Source organism: Malania oleifera, chromosome 6 (genome assembly GCF_029873635.1).
Source record: "Malania oleifera isolate guangnan ecotype guangnan chromosome 6, ASM2987363v1, whole genome shotgun sequence".
NCBI classification, from domain to species: domain Eukaryota; kingdom Viridiplantae; phylum Streptophyta; class Magnoliopsida; order Santalales; family Ximeniaceae; genus Malania; species Malania oleifera.
This window is the reverse complement of record NC_080422.1, coordinates 97,339,016-97,365,041: the sequence shown is the minus strand read 5'-3', so window position 1 is coordinate 97,365,041 and position 26,026 is coordinate 97,339,016. Positions and strand designations below refer to the sequence as shown.

Below are 26,026 nucleotides of genomic sequence, written 5' to 3'. Positions count from 1 at the left end.
GCAGATCTGAATCGCGAGAGCTTGGGCTTCCTTGCTGCTGTCCTCGTCTCGTCTCCCTTTCTCACAACTTTATTTGAAATAATATGTACTTAAAAGTAATAATTGACTTCCATTCTCGACCATGTATACTGTGTCAAAAATGTAATCTTATTCTAGAAAATTGGTGTTTGTGTATCAAATATTGAAAAACAAAAAAAAAATCAAACATATTTTACATATATGAAATTTGAATAGCTCTATTATACATAATTGGAGGCTTAGTCATCATGAGCTTGTAAGAAGCAACTATGATGACTAAACCTCCTAGAGCTATTCAAATTTCATATATGTAAAATATGTTTGATGGGATAATAGGGAGGGAAACCACCTTGATCTCTTTCCATATTTATTTATTTTTTCTTTCCTTTTTGTCCTTATTCTCTTCTTTGATTATTTCTTGATGCAAATAGTCAAAAACAACACGTAAAGTTGTAAAATTGAATGCCATGATAATTAGGAATTCTACACACTATATAGCATTATTCAAATTCTATACCAAAAAAATAAACTTCATTGATAGGTCAGGACATTCTCCGATTAGATCTCTCTTGTATCCATCTAAAAAAATCACATCCAGTACTTAATTTTTTTCACATTTCATACATGTAACTAAATATACATAAACAAGAACAGAAGATGATGTCTGATTGGATAATAACGAAGGGTAACATCCTTCATCTCTATCTTTTTTTGCTCTTTCTTCTTCGTCCCTATCCATTTTTTTGTGTTTTTTGGTTTTACTTTTACCTGATTTCTTGATACAACCAGCGAAAAACTAACGTGTAAAGTACGTAGTTGAATGCCATTGCCAGGCGGGATTCGGGAAACCAAGGGAGAAGCTGTTTCCAGACTCGTGAAGACGCAGACCCGTAACAGGAACTCAGCCAAAACAAACAGTCAAACCACCAAAACCTACCATTCTCCTCTCACTAAAATCCATCCTTCCCCACTAGGCATGATTCACGATCACCATTTCACGACCACTTCCGTTTCGTTTCCCTTTGCTTCAGCTTCCCTTTTCAACCAGTAAAACTCCATCTCTCTCTCTCTCTCTCTCTCTGGAGCTGATCGACTCACAGCCATGGCCAGGACGGGGAAGAACATACAGGCCAAGCTGGTGGGTACGTCTTCCCCTTTTCTTTCAAGTTCTTGCATGTGGGTCGATTTATTTTCTTTAAATAATTAACGATTTAAATGTTCATTTATGGAAGTGGGTTTAATTTGTTTTTAAGTTTTAGCGAGGGAACAATGATTAGAACAGAGGGGTGAGTATTCGTTTGTATGCAGAACCGACTTTGTTGGTGCTGGTAAATAAACAAATTTCATACTTCAATTTATGTTTTGGTCTGCATTGATTTTACCCACTCAAAAGCTTTTTTTTTATTCTCCATCGTGATCAGAAAATTTGATCAATTTTGTGTTCTGTTTTATTCAATTCCACTCAATTCAATATCCTAGTTCTGAACTCCATGCTCCTAAACACAGCTTTGTAGTATGCACCCTGCTGCTCAATTTAGGATCCGCAAAACTGTGAGCACTTAACTATTTCTCCTGCGACTAGACTAAGTTGTTGGCATGGTATTATAGAAGTCTTTTTTTTTATGGAAATATATTTTCATCCTGAGCTTGTGGTGCAACTGGTCCACCTTCAAATTAGAATGTGACCTCTTCCAAAGCCGGATGAGAAATTCCAACATGTTATTGCCTTCTCTTTTCTCAATTGAAGATACTTTCTCTTTGCAATTGCCTCACCCCTCTCGAACCCCCAATAAAGGAAACATAATCTTAGATCTTATTGAATAATTAATTACCTGAAATGATTACATATTGTTGTCTAATTTTACCACGAATTATTAACATTATTAAGCTTTTCCCAGGTACTTCTTGGGGACATGGGAACTGGGAAAACCAGTTTGGTGTTGAGATTTGTGAAAGGCCAATTTTTTGAATTCCAGGTTAACTTTCATTATATTTTGTTATGCTCTTTTCCCCTCATTATTTCTTTCTTTTCCTTTGCATTTTATAGTTTCCTGACATGAGCATATGCTGCAGGAATCAACAATTGGAGCAGCCTTCTTCACTCAGGTGCTGTCAATAAATGAAGCCACTATAAAATTTGATATATGGGACACGGCAGGGCAGGAAAGATACCATAGCTTGGCTCCTATGTACTATCGTGGTGCAGCTGCAGCTGTTGTGGTCTATGACATCACTAGCATGGTAGCTTTATACAAAGTTTACAACAGTTAAAATTACTGCTTTCTTGCTAACGTCTTATGTTTTCAAATAATGCCTTTATGATTGTAATGAACTTCATCTTAGCTGCAGTTTTTATATGTTTATTCAAATCTCCTGAATTTTTCATGATGAATTTTCCCTATGTAACCTTTCATGAAGTTTTGAACATTGTTCATTTTTGCAGTGAAAGCAGAATTATGAGTTTCCTATCTTTGTTATGTTACAAGAAATGTGTTGTGGCTTGACAGAAAGATCAGGAGGGAAACATTTTACCTTAGGAAGCTTGTTTGAATATAACAAATTAAAAATTCAGCTCTAATTTAGCATATAAAATATTACTTCCTATGAATAGATTTTGTTAGTACATAGAGAAACTACTACATGTAAGGTGAATGCCTATGCCCCTATTTCTGGAGGGGCTGACTGCCTCTATAATCTGTTTGGATTTATTTGAATTCTAAGTACAAAAATAAAGAATTGTTTGTCCTATTTGTTCAAGGATCTGCGTAGATACTAACACTGTGTTTTGGAGCTTGGTGTTTGAACCTTGAATTTGGATTTGTGGATTTAAACAGAATGCAGTGCAAAATTGTGTTAGCGTTAAGTCCACACAAATCCAATTCCAAAGTCTGAAATGTATTCTTCCAGGCACAACCTAAGTGAATTTTCATTTATGCAGTGGGTGTAATCTTTGGATATATCCATCAGAGAAAATTTTCTTTTATAATTTTTTTAAAAAATATTTAATAATTCATTTGTGGTATATCCATTTTTAACAGAAAATCTATTTCACTGTTGTAATACATCACATTTTGGTCACAGGATTCATTTGTACGAGCCAAGAAGTGGGTGCAGGAACTGCAAAGACAAGGTTACTCGCTAAATATGATAATGTTTGCTCTAAGTGTTATATTTTTTACTAGATTACCTAAACACTATTTTTCAAATAAGATGAGGCTAAAAGTTTCATGCTTAAGAAATTGTTCTGATGTCCTTGACAGAAACTTTGTGACCTCTTGAGCCTTTTTGGTTTCAAACACCTTGTGTCAGAAGGTAGATGTGCCCTATTGTTCTTCAATGAACCATATATCTAAGAGTTTCATCATAACATTATCTCTATACAAGCATTAATCATTTTATGTAATTTCATGTCTTTTTTCAAAGAGTTAAAGACAGTTTATGGTCAAGACTCAAGACCAATTGGATACTTCTAGGCATTGGCTTTCATGAACCATTAAAGGCAGTTTCAAATCACCAAGATTTTTTTTTTTTTTGGGTTGCATGAATTATTACATGGTGTCTGCAATCATTGAATTTTACTCAAGTTAATCCACCTTTAGTCATCATGCGTCATACACACACACATGCACACACACGGGTGCACATATATTGCTTCTCTTTTCCTTTCTAGTCACTTTTTTATTTTATTTTATTTCATTTTCTAGAGTCAAGTTTTCAACCTGTGCTGTTAGGCTGTCTTAGTTACACATATTTTAGGCCTTCACACACTTCTTGTTTTCTAACTCTGCCTGTGATGCATTTAATGTCCTAATTTTTCACACACATCTGGTCCCAAGATTGGGTAAAGGAGGAGGGTTGCCTAGCTGACAACTAGCGTGAAATTTGTCAGATCACTATGATATAAATCCTTACCAAATATTTGCTGAGGCATCCTTATGAGCAATTGCCTTTGTACCACCCAGATGTAGCGAAAAGTGGGTGAGGGTGGGCTAAGACGTCGCTCCGAAGCAATGTGCCGTGTCGGCGCCCAGGAATGGTGTCAAATATGCGAGGGTTCCTGCATCATTTTGGACATGGGCAGGTAAAGAAGTTCAGGAAACTAAGATTAGATTAGCATCTTGGAATATAGGGACACTTACAGGTAAAAATATGGAGATTGTGGACACAATGATTAGAAGAGAAATTAATATAATTTGCCTTCAAGAAACTAAGTGGGTGTGGGAGAAAACTAGAGAAATTGATAAATCTAGATTTAAACTTTGGTACACTAGAAAAGAAAAACATAAGGATGGAGTAAGAATTATTGTGGACAAAAACTTAAAAGATGGTGTTGTTGATGTAAATAGAGTAGGAGATAGAATTATAAAAATCAAGATGGTATTAGGCCAAGCGATAATAAATATCATTAGTGCTTATGCTACTCAAGTAGGCTTAGCAAAAAATCTTAAGAGACAATTTTGGGAAGATCTGGATAGTATTATACAAGACATACCAGGGACTGAAAAAATATTCATAGGAGGAGATCTAAATGGACATGTTGGAAGGGGTAATAAAGGTTATGAAAGGATACATAGAGGATATGGATACGGAGACAAAAATAAGTTTGGGCAGATGATCTAAGACTTCACTATGTCATATGATTTTATTATGATGAATACTTGCTTTAAGAAGAGAGAAAAATACTTAATAACTTTTAAAAGTGGACAAAATAGAAGTCAAATACAATTTTTTTTAACTAGGAGGGTACATCGTTTATCATGCAAGGATTGTAAAGTTATTCCAGGTGAAAGCCTAACCATACAACATAGAGTCTTAGTGTTAGATATATGTATTAAAAAATGGAAGAAAAAGGATAAAATAAACCACTATAAGATAACTAGGTGGTGCAACCTAAAAGGAGAAAATATAATAAAATTTAAAGATAAAATGATCAAAGATGTGGAGTGGATTATAGAAGATGGGATAGATACAAATACTCTTTGGAGTATATTAGTTAGCTCTATTAAAAATATAGCAAAAGAGATTTTAGATGAATCAAGGGGAAGATTTTTGAATAGCAAAGAAAGTTGATGGTGGGATAAAGATGTCCAAAAAGCCATTAAGACAAAAGGAATTTGGTATAAAATGTGACAAAAATGTAGAAACATGGATAACTTTGAAAAGTATGAAGAGACTAGAAAAGATGCAAAAAATACTGTTAGTGAAACTAAACACGGATCATTTAATAGTTTGTATGATAAATTAGATACAAAAGAAGGGGAAAGAGATATGTTTAAACTTGCTGAAGCTAGAGAAAGGAAGAGTAAGGACTTAGGAAATGTAAATGTATAAAAAGTGAGGAAGATATTGTCTTGGTTAAAGACGAAAACATAAAAGATAGATGGCGAAGTTATTGTAGTAAGTTTTTTTAATGAAAACCAAATTGAAGACTTAAACTTAGAATTGAAAAATGAGGAAAAGACTAAAAATATGAGATTTATTTGCAAAATTAGAGTTGACGAAGTTAATTTAGCACTAAAAAAGATGAAAAATGGAAAAACTATAGGATCGAATAACATCCCAATTGAAGCTTGGAAATACTTAGGTGATAACAGAATTATATGGTCAACTAATTTATTTAATACAATTATAAAAAGTAAGAAAATGTCAGATGAGTGAAGGAAATGTACTGTAATACCTATATACAAAAATAGGTAAAGGGTAGTTGAAGAAAGATTAAGGCTATAAATGAAGGTATAAGAAAATCAACTTGATGTTATGCTTGAGAGATCTACCACAGAAGTTGTATATTTTTAAGAAGATTAATGGAAAAGTTTAGGGAAAAGAAGAGAGGACTTGCATATGGTATTTATTGACTTAGAGAAAGCATATGATAGGGTACCTAGGGAAGTTCTATGGTGGGTTTTAGAAAAAAAAGGTGTATGTAGTAGGTATACTGATGTCATTAAGGATATGTACGATGGAGTAATGAAGAAACTAGAAAATTTTCAATCACCATAGTTGTACATCAAGGATCTGCTTTGAGCCCCTATCTTTTTGTTTTAGTGATGGATCAACTGATTAAGAGCATTCAAAATGAGGTTCAATGGTGTATTTTATTTGTAGATGATATTGTATTGATTGATGAAACTAGGGGTAGAGTAGAGGTTAAGTTAGAATTATGGAGAGAAGATTTGGAACCTAGAGGCTTTAGGATAAGTAGAAATAAGACAAAATATGTGAAATGTAATTTCATTAATGGTGAATATTAGAAACAAAGTTAAACTTGATGATGAAGAAACAAATAGCACTTGTAGATTTCGATATCTTGGGTCTATCATGCAAGCTAAATGAGAAATTGAAGATGATGTAATGGATAAAGTTAAAGCAGGTTGGGTAAAATGGAGAAGTGCTTCAAGTACGCTTTGTGATTGTAGAATACTCGTACAATTAAAAGGGAAGTTTTATAGGATGACTATAAGACTAGCTATGCTATATGAATTAGAATGTTGGGTGACGAAAAAACAGAACATCCAAAAAGTAAAAGTTGCCGAGATGAGATTGCTTAGATGGATGAGTGGTATGACATTGAAAGATAAATTAAGGAATGAACATATTCGCGGTAAGTTAGGTGTAACTTCGATTGAAGATAAAATAAGGGAAGGATGACTCAGATGGTTTGGGCACTTGCAACGTAGGTTACATAGTGTATTAGTGAAGGAGAGTAATTTAGTTAGTGTGGGGGGCAGTAGAAGGGGTAGGGGTAGATCTAAAATAACTTGAAATAAAATAGTGAGAGGATTTAATAGTCCTGAATTTGTCAAAAGAAATGGTCCATGATTGCATAAATTGGTGGAAGAGGATTCATATAGCTGGCCCCACCTAGTGGTACTTAAGGCTTGGCTTTGTTGTTGTACACACTTCTTGTTTTCTTCTCTAGCAAGTAGCAACCCTAATAATCTTTGACACCCAGCATTTCTTCCCCATTAGTTTACTGCATGCATTTTTGCTCTTTCAAGTATCCTATTTGAAGGTTTTCAAGTATCATGCATTATTGTGCTTTTTCTAATAGTTTTGAAGCTGCTATTTTTTTTTTTTTTATGGTTTTTAATTTTCGTAGAATTCCTATTGTAAAGGTTGTATTTCAATTTTTTAGCCACGTCAAAATTTTGATCCATTTTGAAGCCTGTGCTTTCAATGAAATTTTCTTTATTTTTTACCAAGCTATGAAGTAACCTATGAAATTTGGCTTGTTATTTATTTTATGTGGCAGTAGAATGTGTGTACGTAAAGTGCAAATTTAAAGTTGCTAGTCATGATGATACTGAGGAAAGTGATCAAGCACTTCAATTGATTATTTAAACCAAGTTTTCTTATTTGATTCAACATTTGCTGTTTTAGGGAATCCCAAGTTGTTGATGGTATTGGTGGCAAACAAAGCTGACTTAGAAGCAAAGAGAGCTGTGGAGAATGAGGTATTGAAACTAAATATTCATGATTTTGCTATGTTTATGCAATAAACTGTTGTCTCCATGCTTCATATTGGCGTTAGTCAGAGGCAACTTTAGTCGGAAATAAGCATTTTAAGGAGGCTGCTGCCTAGGTTTTTCTGTAGTGATCTCTGATGCATGGTTAGCAGGTGCTACTGTGCCTTTCCCTTCAAACTGGTAACCACATTTTTTCCACACAATTTAAGATTGGACTGGACATTATTTCTTGATTTTTTTGTACTTTATTTTCCCCTTATTCTTGAAAATGGAAATAAAAATCATGATGTGTCCTGACCCCTTTGGGTGTGTCGATTTCAAAGAAATAATTTTTTAAATTGTATTATTTTGCCTTGTCACTAGATTGCATTAAAAAATTATTATTATTACCCAAAAATATGAAATGAATGATAAAAAACAAAAATTTAATAGAAAGGGGAAAAAAAAGTCATGATATGTTTTTCTCCCAAAACCCCCTTTCATGTAGCTGCTCATTTTTACATTTAACCTCCTCTGGGCTTCCATTGTTTGAATAAAGTTCTCACTAAGCTTGCTCTACTTGTTTAGCTTTGATTACTCTCCCATGCATATTAGCAAAATGCCTTTTATGAAAGATCTTCAAATATTTCTTTATGATCTTCATCTTCTTGTAAAGAACAAACATAGGAGTACCATTAATGATAACATTCCAGGAATCAGAAACTGCCTCTTTGAACTCTTCTTTCTTAATCCAACAGTTTAAAAATCTGAATGGAGTTTTCCTTCATCTGATTCTTTGATTCTGACAAAATTTAATCAGAGTTGAACAAGGATCAGACCCACCAGGCATAAAAGTTTCAACTACTAGATGCTGATATAAACTGTTGCAGCTTTGAGAAGTCAGGACGCTGTCCAACTTTTTGATTATATGTCCTCCTAATCTTTTATTTGACCAAGTGAAAACAGGCCCTGTAACTGGATAATTAGACCTGTATTAGAAATATAATCTTTAAAATCCATAATTCTAGTCAGTCCAATCCCTTGTATAGCATTGCTGCTCTCAGGTACATCTTTAATTGTGTTGAATCTCCCATAACCAGCCAAGGAACATCACCAATTTTATTTTCCAAATCCTTCAAATTTTTCCAAAGCTCTCTTCTTTCCAACAAATCATTTGAAGCTTGAATAAATGAAGACAACATGCCAATTCTTCGATTTGACTTTTTGAAGTAATGGCCTGGTCCTTTTTGACAATTTCTTTCACACCAAACATATTTGGTTCAAAACCTGCCCATATTCTACTAGCTATATCACCAGATTCATAGTTATACACAAAAATCCACACCTTATGTAAGGTCTTCATCGCATTACTGAACTTCTTATCTTAGCTTTGACTTAGTCTTCATATAAACCTATCATGTGTATATTTACTGAAAAAAACCTGCTCACGTCCCTTTTCTCTACAGGGTCATTCAGACCCCTAATATTCCAGCTTGCAATAGTAATTTAATTTGCAGATTTGGGATTATCTCAGGAGGAACCTGCTTCTTTGGAGGTCTTCCTCTTTTCCTTACTTTAATCTCCTCCATTAGAATTCCATCTTTCCCATTAGTACCTTGCCCGCTTCCCTGTGTTTTAGAAGTCTTTGGTATGCTAATGCTTGCTGTGCCCTTCTCTGCTGTCTTATTAGCATTTATATTATTGCAACACTTGTCAGCTTTCCTTGTACAATTATTGTCTGAAACCTTCACTTCATTATTAATATTAGTTTTCCTCATCTGATTACTGTTTGAAACTTCCATTTCATTATTAATACGAGTATCACATCCTTCCTTATTGGCTTCTCTCACATTATCTTCAGAGGAGTTACCTGTCTCAGAAGTAGCACTTAAGAGTCTCTTGTCCTACTATCTTGCTGAGAATTTCAAAAGTATTAGCTTGTTTAATAGCAATGTTCTCTTTACCCTTTTCCTTTTTATCCTCTCATTTTTATAGCATATTGCCATTTCTGCGTCATACACTTTCTTATTTGCAGCCATATCAGCACTCTCTTCTTGGTCATCACCATTAGCTTTAACTACCCATTCTTTATGAGCATTACAGTTCTTTTTATATCGCCAAACACTTTGCAATTAGCACATTTAACAGGTGTTCATACTTATTCCAGATCTATTGTTAAGATGTCTCCATTTGGAATTCTAACATCAACAAAGTGTGGTAATTCATCCTCTAGATCAAATTCCGGGGAGTCCTCTTATGGGCACTTGATATACACGGGTAAGAACCAACTTAACCCAAAATCTTAAACTTATTGGGTCTTGGGTCTAATCATATATATAAGCACCTCTCTTTCATTTTATTTTTTCAATGTCGGATAAACTCACAAGTGGAATTCTCAACAATCTCTCTCTCACTTGTGATTTCGACCACTCCCCCTCAAATGGAAACCATCTCCCTTGTGGGAGCAAGCCCAATTCTCCAACAGTAGCTCAAGTGGGCCTTACACTGCACTTTATGTGCTTCGGATTGCATTCGATGTGTCTCCAAATTAGTCCTACTTCCCACATTTGACCCTATTCGGATCCGTCTTTCAGGCCTAGATACTCCTTATTGGCCTCAACCACACACTTGGTCCACCAATTGTTAGCACATCACAAGAATTAGTTTCATACCTTGACTTTACAATGTTTCTTGCCTAGAGTTTCAAATTGTCAGTTTTGATACCACTTGTTAGGATTGAGGAAGTCCTCATGGGCAGGCTTTGATATACATTGGTGAGCACTAATTTGATCCAAAAGTTTAAGCATATCAGATCTTAGGCCCAACCATATATGTAAATACCCATTATCTACTAGGTTTTTCCTATCTTTGATAAACCTACAAGTGGAATTCTCAACAACTTCATGCAAATTTTGGCAAATGTCATATTCCTCATCTGCTTTGCAAAAGAATCAAAATAGTCCGCCTTTATTTCATAATTTTTATATCGCCCTGCATCATGCAAAATAGTCTCACCATGAGAGGAAAGAGTTTCCTTTGGCAAAGGTTCATCAATAAAGACAGATATGCACGTTGAAATGCTTAATCCATAATTATATCTTATCCATTAACATATTTAGTTGTTCATGTGCAATAGCTTATGCAAGGGCAGTTCAGTGAGAAATTGAGACAAATATTTTCTTGGAGCAAAGGTTTCATCCAGGGCCATCTATAGAAAAATTTCTTAAGAGCAATGGTGATAGAAGGTTTTTTCTTGAGTACCAGTTGGGCACAGTGAATAGTCATGGGGAATGGGATAATTAGAGAACAAGTCGCATGTGTAAGTGATTCCAATGATTGAATTGGAAGGGGGTTCTAATTTTAAAGTCGAAGGGAATAATTCAATGGGTATTTTACCCACTGCCATGTCTCTAGAGCTGGAAGTAAATGAAATGGATATTGAAGCCCAAGATCCTCTGGGTGAGATGACAGAGATTGATACAAGAGGTCAGGAAATAAAATTGTTATCTGGTGAAAGTAAGAAGAAGAAAGGTCAAAGAGGAGTTGGATAGTTTAAATTGGCCCCATAGGTTAAATGGGTAGGTTTTGAAGAGAGGGGATTTATAAATTAGTTGTCCTAAATTTTTTTTTTTTCTTTTATAAGTAAGAAAATTTCATTTATTAAAAAATAAGCAATACAAAAGTTGGAGTAGACATCATCTGACACTCGGCTGAAAGCAATTACAAAACTGCTCCCCTCCAGTCCTATTGGAGGTTAGACAAAAAAAATCCTGAAAAATACCCAGTGTGTGGCCAAAAAAATGTTAAAAAAAAAACTCTATCCCAAAGCAAGAATAAAGAAGTAGTTTTAGTGTTGCATTTGATCCCTTGGTCCAAGAGTCCAAAAAATAGCATAAACAGCATTTTCCATAAGACCATCCTCTTTTTTGGCTCTTTCCAAAACCCCAATACTGCTCTACAAGAAACTATCCACATTTCACCAAGAAGCTACCTACACTTATTTTGTTGCTCTTGGAAAAAAAGAAAAAAACACAAAACAAAGCAAAAGAAAAAAACAAAACAAAAGATGAGGGAAAAAAAATCAACTAAATGAAGTGGGTTGCTGTTAGCTAACTTGACAATTGTAAAAGTTATTCTAATCTCTTTTAAACATAATAATTAAGGGGACTAAAACAACAGCCACCTGTTCTCCTCCTCCATCCTCAGGCCAAGAGACAAAGATTTATCCCTATTAAAAAAAAAAATTGTAAGCCAAAAGCACAACAACCTAAGGGCAAAAGCCATGAGTAGCCCAGTGCCCCTGGGGTCGAAGTGAAAAAGCAAACAAAACCACCCGAAGTGTAATACCCAGGCCGAGGAGACAAAAATAACACCTTATGTTTCAATTTTTCTCCAAAAAATATATAAGAAATCAGAAATCTAGAAAACAATAAGATTTTTACAACTTTCCTATACAAATTTAGAAAATTGGAAAACAATGTGGAATTTTATAGTTATTTAAAAGTTTGGAATTAGAAAGTAAATCTATTTTCCACAAGTGAATAGTGCCAAAACTTTTTTATTGTTTTCCAATATTTTTATACTAATGTTGCAAAACTGAAAAATCAGCAGGCTTTTTTTTTTTTTTTTTTGTAATTCTTTGAAAAATAAAAAATGTTTTCCACGAATAAACAAGTCCTAAAGTCTCCTCGTATAATCTTTTGGATGGAAGACAACATATGGTTTTTATTTTTTATTTTTTAAATTTATAAATATAAAAAAAAACATTAAGCACAGAAAGGAATAAGGAGGGGGGGAGGGGGGAAGAAATCCTCCTATAAAATTCAACAATGGAAGGAGGAGACACGAAAACCAAAGGTATCAACCAACGAAACTATCCAATCCAACTGGTGCCTTATTCCCAATTCTTTGGAGTTGGCTACAAAAGTGTTCACAGACCCTCCCTCTTGTTGTCTCTAACCTCAACCAAAGGACTTTCTACCTGTGAACTAATCAGTCTGTAATCAAACCTTCTTTTCCTTTGACAAAGAATGGTGCCTTTTATTCTTTATTTTTTGTGTATCTGTGAATGCAACTCAAGAAATGTTCAATGTGCATGATTATTTTTCTGTTCATACTTAAAAAAATTTGCTTGGTGGTCATTGAGCCTAGTTAAGTTCCAGGAGACAATTTTTCATATCCTTAATAATTGTTGCAGGAAGGTGAGCAATATGCCAAAGAAAACGGATTGATGTTCCTTGAAACCTCTGCAAAAACTGCACAGAATGTCAATGAGCTATTTTACGAGATAGGTAATCTCGTCACTTGTTTCTTGCGACTGAAAGCAATGCTTAATATTAAGAATGGCAACATTTACATTTACTTAATGAGTACCATAGAGAATGCTAGTAATGGACAACTCTGGTGACCAAACATCCATCTCACATGCTTATATGTGCCTAAAATAGGGTAGAAGTTGAGTTCTTTTGCATGATTCTGAAACAAGGAATGACAGGTTGGTCCATAATGTGGATAAACATGGTCCTTGATCTGATTCCTCTCTTGCCACAAGCCACTGTTTTTGTTAGTGTGGCCCTTCTTTTTCAGATATGGTGATATTATACCGCCAATAGGGTCCTCCACAACTTTCCATGCTAACGAGTATAAACTTTTTGCAGCAAAGAGATTGGCAAAAATCTGCCCTTCACGTCCAACTGGAATGAGGCTACAGAGCAGATCACAAGAAAGGAGGCGGCGGCTATTTTGCTGCTCTGGATGATGCCAATACTTTCTCGAGAGTTTACCTGTACGTAGATTCCTTGAAGTTAATTTTTTTAATTGCTCACATTTAGGAAATTGACTCCATTACTGGGAATTGCACACAAATAGGATCTCATTTAGAAGTCTGAAAATGAAGTCATGGCTCAATTGTCATCGACTTTGGTTTAGCTATCACAATATCTAGCCCCTCCCTCTCATGCAACCTTTGAAATTTTTGTCTGTTAATTATTTCACCCCACTGTTTCTTTTAACAGGTATTTCTCTGTCGCTTTGCAAGGATATGATTCCTCAACAAGATGAAAATTCATAATGGCCAAGCAAGCAAGTTGAAGTATAAGCTGCAGTTTTCAGAAGACATCGAACTTACGGATATTTACTGTATCTACATTGCAAGTTCACATTACAAAAAGCTCCATGAGCTCTTTTTAACTGTTTTATGTGTTCATTTCATATGCACAAAATGGATTAATAATTTAATAATACTTTGAAATCAATAAAGATGCTGAAATGAGAGTTGTCCTATTCCTAATTGATTGATGGGAAATGATGCATAAATTTTATGCCTTTTTACTTTATTGGTGCAACCGGATCAGCCAAGAATGGAAATAGAATACAATTCAAGAGTATGGCCTATTGAAAATTTAATAATTCAGACAAATACCCTAAATGCATCCAACATCCTTACTGAAACCAAAATCAACTTTCCATGACCTCTCTCAACTGGAATCATGCACAGCCAAGGAAAAAAGAAGGTATCTCAATGATTGATGTTCAGTTTCGATTGCATCCATGTGAACAGGCCAATTTACACTGGGATAAAACGTTTCCTTTGCACATATTATGTTGCTAAAAAGTGTAGTCTCCAGTATGGATTTGGTTTAGACTTTAGACAGGGAACTACGCCTTTATTTTGGTAGTACTTTGTGGGCGGTGGGCATGTTACTATCAGCCCACATGGTTAACTGCGGATAACATTAAACTGTATCTGGTAAGAAAGCCAATAAAGCAAAAACGTGAAAGAATAAGAAAGAGAAATGAAAGAACAGTGGGTTTTTACTTCGCTTTTATTCTTTGGGGTTGAGAAAAACTGAGGTGAAGAAAATAATTGTCATTCGATTAATGTACCTTTTGGGGGAATTAGTTTATATTTTAGACCGAGAACTACACATCTTTATTTAGCCAGCATTTTTGTTGGCATTGGGCATCTGGATCAACTCACTTTTTTATCATATCAAGTGAAGAAAGATTTCTTTCTCACCTCTTTGTTCTTTTCTTTTCTTCCCCTTTTTCCTTTCCTCATTTTTCCCACCCAAACACAATGTTAGTACCAACCCTTAATACTCACTTCTCCCCATAAAAACATGGACACTACATTCTTTTCTACGTGATGAACTCTTATTCTAAACTCGATTAATTGCTTAAGAGAAAAAGAAGATATAGGAGAATAAAAAGGAAATCTCTCTTATTGATTGGTCTAGTGAAGTAAAGGTAAGGAAAATAATGGTCGCTACATCAATAAATATACTTTGTTCTTTTTTCTTTTTTTTTCTACATTTGAGGAATTGCTTTTGGAAGAATCAAAGTCTTTTTTATAATCCTTCTCTCCATCCTCATTTTTTTTTTAGCGCACCAAGCATGGGATAAAAAAATTCACATGTCCTCTATATGAGGTAGGGGGTGACAAAATGGGTCCAATTTATTATAGTTGTCATGCTTACTCATCATCTTGCTTATCGAATGCTTATCCGTCTGATCATCAATAACTAGACAAACTTGACCTAATATCTTAGACGACCATCATCACCTAATGACTGCATAATTTTTCTCATTTGAGTGACTACTTACAACTTTTATGTCATTTATTTGATAAGTAATTCCATCATTTAAGTTATTTTTACCTCACCTGCAATATTTATCTTACATGCCCCTTTTAGGGGCTTCTTCACTATCAAACTTGACAACTTGATATGGTGAATTCAACAATTTTCTATTTTTCTAGGTTCCATTGTATTTGGACCACATGGTCTAGTTCAATTAGTGATCTTTGAGAGAATCTTCTCAACTTTTATGAGCAACAACTTAAAGGTTGCATGATCTAGCAAAAAAATAGGAGAAAAAAAAAAACTCAAAAGTTGTGTTAGATCAAAGATATAAAACTTTGGATTTAGATTTATATGAATTCAAATGAAATTCAATATGATTAAGCACAAATTTTGTCCAAGCGGAAAGATTTTGCTCCCAATCATGGGTGCAAGAATTGTCATGCTCTCAAAATTGATTCAAGGCACGATCAACATCATCCATATACATCAAGTGTCTCAATAGTCAACTCTTACTATTCTCCGGGCTTAATAGGATGTTTCATGCTTAGAAATAACAAGCCATTAATGTTAGTAAAGCGGCACGAGACTACTCCAAGCATGACCTCTTTTTAACTTATTAACAAATTCTTAGCAAAAAATTAGTTAGAACTTGTATAATGAGACAAAGGAGGTGACACTCCAATAGTCAATGCTTAAGGAAATTAAAAAGGTTAGAGATAGACCGTAGCTGTTACCACGACACTTGAACTCAAACAATGAATTCAATTGCACTGGCATGGAAGTAGGATTGCGTATTCCCATCTTTAACGAAGAAAAGTTAAAAATAAGGAAAGTGCTGAGCTTCACAGGAGTTTTTAGGTGTAGCAGCAATGTGGGACCATGTTGAAAGAAAGTTAAAAATAAGTACTTAGCATCACAAACCTGATGACATTGGGCCCACGTGGCACGAATTTACACTGCTGCACCCAGTGAACCCTTGCAATATATATATATAGTGGTTCATAATTTTTAATTTCAAGCTCTGATGGCTTTCAAGCTCATGCGGGAAGAGAAGATGCTGGAACGTGTGAACTGTTAATTGAAAACACTGTCATAGTTGAGTCATGGCAGGGAGAGAGAGTTCTTTGGTTCCTTCTCCTTGGAAAGCCAACAGTTAAAAGAATCGCCCTTTATTGCCTTTTCAATAGTGGACAAACAACCCGGTGGTGTGTGTCAGACTGTTTTTTTCGGTAGGGAGGGTCCTTAAAAAAGAACCCGGGGAGCTTCTATGCATCGAAATCAGAGAACACTCAGAACAGGGTACTTAAAAAAAAAAAAAAAAAAACCCGGGAGAGAAACCACAGAGATTTCCAGCTGGTTAATTAAATATATAAACTATTGACTCAATCCCTGCAACCTTCACATGCATCATCCCAATCCCAAAACACACAACCCACTCAAATCAGAGAGAGAGAGAGAGAGAGAGAGAGAGAGAGGCCTTTTTTTTTTTTTTTTTTATCTTAGGTTCGTAGTATATATATATATATGCCTTGATCAATGCATAGAAATCAGGGTAGAGGTCCCTCAAAAACACAGATTTTTTTTCCCTTCTTGTTATTGACTCCACCCTTTACAGTTCACATGCATCCTCCCAAGCCCCAATCTCAAAATGCAGCATTAGGAATCTAACAAGTAACTTTCCAAAAAGACCCACAAAAACTACAAAAACCCAATAATTAAAAATAAAAAACTATTCTAATACTCCAGAAAGAGATGGAAAGTACTGCTCAGGAAGGGCGAACCCTTCTGTTAGCATGCATGAGCGTGGCTTGGGCGGACGAGCCGATGGTCACGCCTGCAGAGACAAGTTCTTGGGTTCCCCAACCATCTTCACAAAATATGTACCCACTTCTCTTCCCCAAAAACAAAAAAATAATAAATAAAATAAAATACAGATGTCTCTGGCCGGGCTCGTCGAGGTGCATGGCTGAATTCACCACGAAGGAGAAGTGCCTGGCGTCCCCGAAGAAGACGAGGAAAGCCCATTGTTGCTATTTGAGTCACTCCCCGAAGTGTCCAGCGACCGGGCGTCCCTTAATGACACCGAACAACCATCTGCCGGGAGCTTCTTCATCGGGGTTAATGGAGGCGTCGTAATCAGCTCCGACGAGGGACTGGCCAGGGACCTCTGCCCACTCTTGTCCTCGCCAGAAGAAACCCCCATCTCCAAACGAGAAGGAGACGTGTCCGGCGTCTCGAACGGAGTACCTTCCCTGCTCGGCTGGCCAGCAATGTTGTCGTAAATGGGATTCGATATGCATACGAAATGTTCTCCGGTGGAACGAGCTCCATTAACATCGTCGCAGCCAGCAGTACTGCTGCGACTACTGGCACTACCTTGAAGTACTGGAACTTGTTGAATTGGGGATGAAACCAGGCCCACTCGATAGGGGGCAGTGGTCGATTCCTGAGTTTGGGCTTCGAGGATTTGAAGGATTTGAGAGTGCTGCCGCTTTAATTCCGCTTTTTGATCATCTTTGGTAGAAACTGAAGGGAAGAGGAAATTTCTCGGGGCGTTAAGAACTCCCTGAGCGTAGAAGCTACCCAGAGGAGGAGCAGCAGCAGCTGACTGGTTCAGGGATTGTGAGGGATGAGCACTGGTGGCGCTGGCGGTGGCAGCGGCGGTTCGGAGTTGGCGGCGGCGAAACAAGAGGGAACAGTAAAGCTCGGCGATCAAAACCAAGACCAAGCCCATTACAATGATAAGGGTAATTGCCATTACCAGGGTTGCCCCCATTATTACCTTAGAAGTGCCCTTCATCTCTCTCTGTCTCTCTATTTCTCTCTGTAGGGGGATTGACCTCAGTGAAGTGTGGATGTTGGGAGTGTGAAATGCACAGTAATAAAAGGGAGGGTGGGGGAGCTGTTTTGGCGGGAAAGAGTCCTTCGCTCTCGAGGGGCACTGGAAGAAATCGAACAGGCTTTTGTTCTGTCTTTTGTAGGAGGGAGTGTGGCGACATTCTGGGTCATACTCGTAATTTCACTATTTAACATTTTTTATGCTTTTCTTTTCTTCGGTGGGGTTTTTCTGAGGCAGTAGCCACTGCTTCGCTCTGAAAAGCCAAAACCGACGCCAAAAATACTTTCAAGCAGCCAGGAATGAGGCACCCCGGCACAGTGCCAGCCAGCCACCAATTTCTTCCCCACTTAGAAGAATGCAAAACGTTGTCGTTTTTCAACCGACCTCATCCCAAGCCCAATATCTGTTTATCGGATAATTAAATCCCATATTTGAGAATAGGATAAGGAGACCAGTTTTTGGTGTCAGCTGGCATGTGCCAATGGAAAACCCAGCCAACTCGTGCGTGGCCTACGAAGTGCTTTCTTACTATACTGTATTTTGCTGATGCAAAACATGAGCTAAAGTAATTCAGTTAAACTAGGCCCTACTCACTCTAATCCCATGTTTCCAGCCCTTAAATTCATTTTTGAGGATTTAAATACATCACATTATAAAACTTTTTACCAAATTTTATCCACACATTCAATTCAAGACTTCTAAATCTATGTTCCAAGTACAACATTAATCTTAGCATGAAAAGAACGCACGATTACAGGCTTCCACTTACCGTAAGTTTCTCCCGTACCGGAGAAAGCACACATCACTACCCATTGCTGCAATGAATTCCCCGTACAAGTGTGTTAACAAACAGAATAAACTAAAGAATTTCAAAATCCTTTTTTTTTTTCTCGACATTAAGAATTTCCAAATCAATAGTATGATAACACTTGCAAAACAAAGAGCTATGTTACTACCACCAATTGGAACAGGGATACTGGTGACTAGCAACTACAAGCTAAACTTCTATGTCTAGCTTGTAGAATCTGTATCATATAGGGTCACACACAGTTACAAATTTTACAGCTCAAGAAGTACGGAAATTGAAATGAAACTAATCATAGTGCCTACAAATGCTATGGATTACAGAAAGAGTAATGCCAGCCCCATGCACAAAGGGCCGTATCCATGCAAGTGGTGCTATGGTCCAACTCAACTAATAGAATTAAGCTTAACCTCCAAAGAGATGGCATCAATGCAATATATGGATATATGATGATAAAGAATCCCAAGTGCTCCAGAATACTTACTTTGCCTTCATAGCTGCAAACCGTGCAGCCAAATCATCGTAGTCTGGTAGCTTAGGATGCACGTGCCGGGCAGGACTCAACATATTTGGCTGGAGGGAAGAGGCCCGGGTAAATGTTTTTGCAGCCTCCAATGGAGGTGCTTGTTCCCGAGGAAGAGAAGATGATCTTACTGGGGTAGAAACCTTCTCAGATTTCACTTCAGGCTCATCTCTGCTTCTGCGGTGCTTCAATTCAGCAACATCAAGGGAATTGCGGTGTGAAGGACTGGCTCCTAATTTTTGTTTCACCTTTTCTGGTTCGTAGGCTGATGGTTTCTTACTATAATGCAACAGCAGTTTGTCAATCATTCTTTCCTCTTCATCCTTCTGATGATGCTCATCCTCAATCAACACTTGCAAGCCCCGTCTAGATCTGTCCCTTCTCCTGCTACTTGAACTTTTCCTTGCAACACCAGTATCTTCTAAATTGACCCTATCATCATGACTGGACTGCGATCTTAAGTGTCTCCTCCTGGATGATCTTCGTCTTGGCACAGGGCTGGCAGTTATATCTTCCTGATAATAATGTTCCTCATGGCCATGCAGATCTGATCCTATTTGGATCCCCTCTGGTGTAGCACCAGCATCAGCTCTAAAGTAGACTGAAGGGTCTAGTGGGGCTCCATTACAATCAAAACTAGCATTCTTAGTCCGTACACTAACCCCATGCTTGCTATGTTTCGATTTGTGATAGGGAGGAGGGAGGGCATTATTGTAGTGTGGCTTTTTTATCCTCTCTCTTTCTTCTTCCTCAACTTCCCTGATAGAATTAACAGTACAGTGTTGGCCATCCTGGTTATTACCTGTAAATGATATTTCTGTACGATCATTTTTTACTGGAAGCCCATGAGATGAGCTGCCCAGTCTGACCGTCTTCGGAGCAATTTCCTCCTCCTTCACATTTGATTCATGCTGAACATCACTGTATTCACGCCTGCCTTGGAAAGAAATATCATGGTTTTCTGTTTCATGCAAAGTTGAATCCCTGCTTTTGGATGGCTTGTGTTTGTGAAGAGGAAGTTTTTGTCTTTCAATCATCTCATCTCTTTCATAGGCATCATAATTCCTCCCATTAGTCAGTCTATGCCTTTCTTTAGCTAAGGCATCATCATTATCTGTTTTTGGTGCAGCTTCCTTGCCAATGGGGAGTTTGTATTCCTTACCTGTCTTTGGCATAGCCTCCTTGCCATTGGGGGGTTTGTATTCCTGAGCTGTTATAGGCACAGCATCCTCGCCAAGAGGGAGCTTGTGTGTATTGTCTGTACCATTCAGTAAATTGTGTTTATCATCAGCAAAGAAATATCTGTGCGTCTTAGTTTGGTCCTGCAAACGGTGGTAAGGTTTTAAAGCCTAGTGAGGGGAAAAAGAGACATGCAAAAAAAATCTATCTTTTAGCAATTAATTACAGATGAAAGTTGATAGAGCATCATTCCTGAGTGATAAAAGGCCTACACTCAACTGAACCCGCTTCTATTCATTTGCTCTTCATTCATTCCAGGCCCAAAACAAAGCCTCAAAATTTCTATTATCTCCAGGTCAGCTTTATTTTTCTATCTAATTATTACTGTCAGTCATAAATGAGTAGTACATAGGGGCATACCAACGCAGATGTAGGGGGTTTGGACATTCTTCGTTCAAAAGCCTTGGAGTCCCACTCTATGGAAAACTCTGATGCAATGTCTTGCAATAAATTGACTTTCTTCTCCAATGTAGGAGGTTTTGAGGCTAAGTTCTCAACAAGCTACCAATAAGCAATTGAGCTGGTTAATTTTAGAAAGAACTCAAAATTAGTGGCATCACTGTATACACTTTGGTTAAAGGAGAATAACCTCTTGATTTACAAAATATTCGAGTGAATCCCCATATCTCTCCTGAAACATTTGCCTGAGATCACGCAGCTCTGGCAAATCTGAAAATCTTGCAGCAGCAAACATCAGAGAAGATACAGCCACCCTGCATTCCTCGGGGCATTCACTGTAAAGAAAGCAAAGATGAAGTTTCTTGAATATGAAGTATACAAACAAGACAAGACAAAGCAGTGCAGAAGCATTATGCAGAAGGGCCTCCTAAAACTAAATTGTGAAGGATGTGACTCTTTTTATTTTTTTATTTTTTTAAAAGCAGCCTTATCACATCGAGGCCCCTACTCTTTAACTAGAAAAGCTTAGGGCTTGTTTAGATTTGGGAAACTTTTCTCATTTTTCATTTCTGGTTTTCCAACATTTGCACTGGAAACATGGAAAATAATTTTTATTACTTTTCTAAGTGCTCTATATAAATTTTGAAAAACAGAAAAACAAAGTGGTATTTTTTTGTAAATTTTTCAATAAATTGGAAGTGTAAAATGAAAATTGTTTTCTACAATGACGCAGGTCCCTAGGCTTCGACATGGTCCAATACACGTCCCTCAATGTGACTAAACATCCATCATATTGCAGGGAGCAGTGGGTGTTTTAAATATCTGTCAATTAGTAAACAATTTAGTGCAGATTGAATGTGCTCTTCTTATTCTTGCAATCCCCAACAAATGTCAAAAAACATGAAAATGTTTAGAAAAAGAAATAGTCACGAAATTAAGTTGATTGATTATATCATTGCACCAAGTAGACTCAAAAAGTATAATATCCCCCATCTCAAACCTTAATTAAAGTACATGCATGCATCATCACATTAATTTAAATTGCTAATTTGTTTTGGGAGGAAGTTGGCTTTGTCCAGAATCAGTGGAGCATTTTTCAGCTATTTCATTAGCGGGTTTTGTAAGGAGAAAGAACAGTGAGGTTTAGGTTAAAATCTTTTCAGGAAGAAGTTGAATGGTTTGCTGGTTTGGGAAAAGATTAATTACATGGCATCGTTGTGGCATGTTGGTTATGGGCATTTAAAAAACCAATGAGCTTTTTAGCTGTTCAGCGAGATTGGCGCAGCTTGGTTACGGGAGATATGATCTTTTGTTTTCTTTCTTTCCTTTTTTTTTTTTTTCCCTGTTTTAGCATTTTCATTCTGGTTTGTCCTAGATTTTCTATTAGGGAGATGTCTTATTCTCTATAAATGAAATTTCTTCTTTTGCTATCAGGAAAAAAAAAATTATATGGTAACTCAAGATCTTCTAATATTTGATGTTTTCCATTGTGTGTCTTACATAATGTAAGGAACAACATTACTCTTTCCTTTATTCCTCAGAACCAAGTACATCTAACATAATTTTACATCTGGGTTAAAACCAGATATGGAGATCTGTAAATATCACCTAAAATACAGAAACTGCATGCAGCAGCTCAATACAAGTATTGAAAACCACATCTGCATCCATCAGTTGTATTTTGCAGGCCTCCAAAAATAAATGCGCTGTGGGCATCCTCTATAAATTTCTAGGTGCTAACCAAAACAAAAGTATTTTTCATGAGGTAGGCATTCCATTCCTAGGAATTACAACAACAACAAAAAAACCAAGCCTTATTCCCACTAAGTGGGGCCATTCCTAGGAATTGTTCAATAGGATTATTTTGAATCCTATGAACCACAAGCCACCTAGTGGAAAGAACTGCTAAGAGGAAATATAAAAGTAGGGGAAATTTAGTTCCAAAATTGGGATGCCTACGAAACTTACCCATGGAGGAGTGCATGGGAATGGAATTCCCATCTTCCATGGAAATCCTCCAATCTCATGGAATGTGATGCCAAGGACATTACATTCCTAACAATGTTGAAAGATTCCATGAACCAAATGTCCTCCTCTTAATGTTAATCAATCTTCAGTATTATAAGCCATAATATCCAGCACAGGCATGTTTATGCAATCATAACAGTAGATAATAACATATGGTTTTCCAGATAACATTATAAAAATGAAATGCCAGATAACTATTTGCTGACTAGGGATGCACATCATGAAACAAGATTAAAATGAAATTGCAGAGACCAATTGCTTTAAAACCATAAAAATAAATCCACTCATACCTCTGCTTTTGTAGGACTAAAAGATGCTCCAATATGCATTCACAAGATTGCTCAATAAAATCATAACAGGACGAAAGACGCTGCTCAAGTAGAAGTCCTTCAGCCTGTTTCACCACCTCACATTGGGAGGGAAAAGAGACTTGATTAAGAGTGCACTTAGATAAAGACAAAACATGTTCTATATCTAGAAAGAAACACACATAAAATGCACAAGCACGCAAGCAAATATATGCAGCTTCATACAGCTATGGACTAATATGCAATAATGTGAGGATCTAAGGTTTTTCTGCTCATACTTTTTACAACTTGATAAGCTAAAAAATCAACCAAATTGTTATGAAATTCAGAACATCAAAATAGGTAATCAATTAAGCGATAGTTTATCCTCTCCCATCTAAGCAACAAATAAAGAGATGCCCCAAACTGCTTCGATAATATGTGTCTATAATGCTCTACAAACACATTAATTTACTTCAAATTTTACATAATTAAGAAAATGAAAATGAACATGAAGAAAAGGTAATCTACAATTAAAACGAAAACTTCCAATAACTGGTCAATTTCTTCAACTGTCCCCACTATCTCTCCCTTTTGACTAACTACCCACCCACTCTCTTATGAGCAATTACTGGGTGTTTAAAAGTGGTTACCCACCACTTTTTTATTATCTACCTTTTATATTCGCCCATTTGCATTGGCTAGTAATAAACAAAGTCTTGCCATGACAAGCCAAAATAAGATTTAATCATCTTAAGCAAACAAACAAACATTATGCCCAAAATGAGCAAACCAACCAACTTCTCTTTTATTCCCAGCATAAAATGATGAGCAGTAAAAGACAACAATGGATAATCAAAGGCACAAATTTCCAATTAAAAACAGCTTAATTTATAAAGTCAAGCCAACCCAATAAGGAAACTCTACCACCCTCTTACTTACTACTGCTTCATAAATGCTAGCCCATTTATGAAGCACTTTAGAGTCAAATCTTTAAACCAACCACTAAACCAAATTGTGAATCCACTGTAGTTTATATGCACCTGACTGAAAAGGGTGAAAAGATCCTATATGCTCTTTCCTAGCATTTGCGTCTTGGTGCAACAAACAGCACACAATAACTCATAACTAATGACTAACGCAAACAGTTCATGCACCTTGATGTAGTTTACAACAAATTTTAATGGCCATATGAAATGTGATGTATTCTTTCTCAGCATGTAGCTTCTAAATAATAACAAAGAGCATCCCAAAAGTATACCAAAGTTTACCTTGCTGAACATCACATTTCATGAGTGAAGAATCTTGTGCATTATATTTTGTGTATAATACAAATGTGCAGAATCACTGCAAATATTTTATTAAACAAAATTAAAATATTTTCACCCTGCATCAAACATTCAAAATCTAAAAAGAAAAAACTTTCCAGGATCCATCGGACGCATAAAATTGAACTACGGAGGAAGGTCCAATTTTAAGCAGTGAAAACTCAAAATCTTGACCAGAAAGACGAATCAAACCACATTAGATGAGTGCCACTACAGAACCAAGTTAAGAATCGTTATCACAAAAGAGCTATTCCAACGATTTGGGGATTTAGGTCGCTCGCATCATCCACAGTCAATTGGAAATATTCAAATAAAAAAAAAAATCCCAACAGTGAGACGCACTCGCTTTCAATCCTAATCTCCTTCAATATTAGTTTCTCTGCCGAGAGAGCTTGGGAAAAGAACATAAAATGAAATCTCAACTCTTTACTAAGCTAAATGCTTGTATTAGGTCAGTTGATTAAGGACCTCTTGTTTTTCTAAAAAAATTCAAAAAATGAAAACCTCACACTTAAAAAAAAAAAAAAAAATGTACAGCATCAGCATTCAACTCAAAGATCGGACCAAAAGAAGAACCAAATGCAGTTGAATCAAAGGCGCAACATGTTTAATTACCCTTCCATACGCATTAATTTCGAGGCCGTTAACAAGCAGATCGGCTATATCTTTCTTCAGAAACTTCTGCGTCGCGCTCCTCTTCCTCCTTATCGCGTCAATTCGCGTTCTCGTCAGCTTGATCGACGACTTACTACACCACAACACACAAAAATCAAACCATATCACACATTCCTCCGCATCAAATCCACCAAAACAACACAAACAGAATCACACACACACACACAGAGATGAGAGGACACGAACCATTTAGAGGCAAAGCCTCGGCCTAAGAAGCCGTCGAGCATCTTCGATCTGGCTTCCAAAGTCAGAGCGAGAGGCAGAGAGAAGCAGATAACACACGTGAGGCGAATGATCGATATAAAACCTGAAAATGGAGGCTTAAATGCAAATCACGGGCAGAACGAAATTCGCCATTGACGGAGCTCCAGGCGGGCGCAGATTGAAGAACACCCGAGGCGTTAGAGAACACAGCTGTGTGTGTGTATGTGTGTGTGTGTGAGAGAGAGAGAGAGAGAGAGAGAGAGCGCGCTATCAAGCATCAACAACAGAGCGAGTACAATGGAAGCAAAGCTATAAGCCTATAAAGGGCAGTAACCCACAGAGCCAGCCTAGATTATGATTGATGACATCGGACACTGTTTCAAACTCGCGTTTACCCGAAGAGTGCGAGTCTCTATTTTGGTTACGATAATGTCATCCGTGTTATCTTCAAATTACGGACTGGCGAGGTGCAGAGTCTGAGGTGCAGAAGGGGTAGTTTGGGAAGGGAAAAATTCAATTTTGGCGGACGAACCGGCGATCATGGGCGAGCGTGGGAGATCGTGGCCGTTGATGCCAGGAGGTGGGGTTGGGTCGTGGATGGTGGTGCGGCCCAGGTAGGCCGACGGATAATGATTAAAATTTAATTCAGTCCG

General features: G+C 36.8%; 3 protein-coding genes across 4 annotated transcripts; 1 reads left to right on the top strand and 2 right to left on the bottom strand.

Moving 5' to 3' along the window:
- The first annotated feature begins 551 nt into the window (after nt 1–551).
- LOC131157394 (ras-related protein RHN1-like) lies at nt 552–13,745 on the top strand. Of its 2 annotated transcripts, XM_058111509.1 has the most exons (9): nt 552–703; nt 835–1,156; nt 1,917–1,994; nt 2,092–2,259; nt 3,100–3,148; nt 7,399–7,472; nt 12,661–12,754; nt 13,121–13,248; nt 13,478–13,745. In XM_058111509.1, the coding sequence occupies exons 2-8, from the start codon at nt 1,121–1,123 to the stop codon at nt 13,219–13,221; spliced, it is 600 nt and encodes a 199-aa protein (XP_057967492.1). In that variant the 5' UTR covers nt 552–703; nt 835–1,120; the 3' UTR covers nt 13,222–13,248; nt 13,478–13,745. The 2 variants fall into 2 exon arrangements, with proteins under 2 accessions (XP_057967492.1, XP_057967493.1); XM_058111510.1 differs by lacking the exon at nt 552–703 and having other exon boundaries at nt 835–1,160.
- A 2,848-nt stretch (nt 13,746–16,593) lies between these two features.
- LOC131157946 (uncharacterized) lies at nt 16,594–18,636 on the bottom strand. Its single transcript, XM_058112413.1, has one exon. The coding sequence runs from the start codon at nt 17,844–17,846 to the stop codon at nt 17,019–17,021; it is 828 nt and encodes a 275-aa protein (XP_057968396.1). The 5' UTR covers nt 17,847–18,636; the 3' UTR covers nt 16,594–17,018.
- A 116-nt stretch (nt 18,637–18,752) lies between these two features.
- Nucleotides 18,753–25,746, bottom strand: LOC131157944 (uncharacterized). The gene is made up of 6 exons (XM_058112412.1): nt 25,356–25,746; nt 25,110–25,242; nt 23,170–23,273; nt 21,042–21,186; nt 20,813–20,953; nt 18,753–20,535 (listed from the first exon to the last, which is right to left on the bottom strand). Exons 1-6 carry the CDS (start codon nt 25,394–25,396, stop codon nt 19,171–19,173), a joined length of 1,929 nt encoding a protein of 642 aa, XP_057968395.1. The 5' UTR covers nt 25,397–25,746; the 3' UTR covers nt 18,753–19,170.
- Nucleotides 25,747–26,026: the final 280 nt, after the last annotated feature.

Excerpts from the sequence above, each read along its gene's own strand:
- LOC131157946 (XM_058112413.1), bottom strand. The coding sequence starts at position 17,846 with ATGAAGGGCACTTCTAAGGTAATAATGGGGGCAACCCTGGTAATGGCA.
- LOC131157944 (XM_058112412.1), bottom strand. The coding sequence starts at position 25,396 with ATGCTCGACGGCTTCTTAGGCCGAGGCTTTGCCTCTAAATG. Across the intron at positions 21,187-23,169 it reads TTAGTCCTACAAAAGCAGAG|TGAATGCCCCGAGGAATGCA; the intron begins GTATGAGTGGAT and ends CTTTCTTTACAG. Across the intron at positions 20,954-21,041 it reads AATATTTTGTAAATCAAGAG|CTTGTTGAGAACTTAGCCTC; the intron begins GTTATTCTCCTT and ends GCTTATTGGTAG.
- LOC131157394 (XM_058111509.1), top strand. The coding sequence starts at position 1,121 with ATGGCCAGGACGGGGAAGAACATACAGGCCAAGCTG. Across the intron at positions 1,157-1,916 it reads AGAACATACAGGCCAAGCTG|GTACTTCTTGGGGACATGGG; the intron begins GTGGGTACGTCT and ends AGCTTTTCCCAG. Across the intron at positions 3,149-7,398 it reads GCAGGAACTGCAAAGACAAG|GGAATCCCAAGTTGTTGATG; the intron begins GTTACTCGCTAA and ends TTGCTGTTTTAG.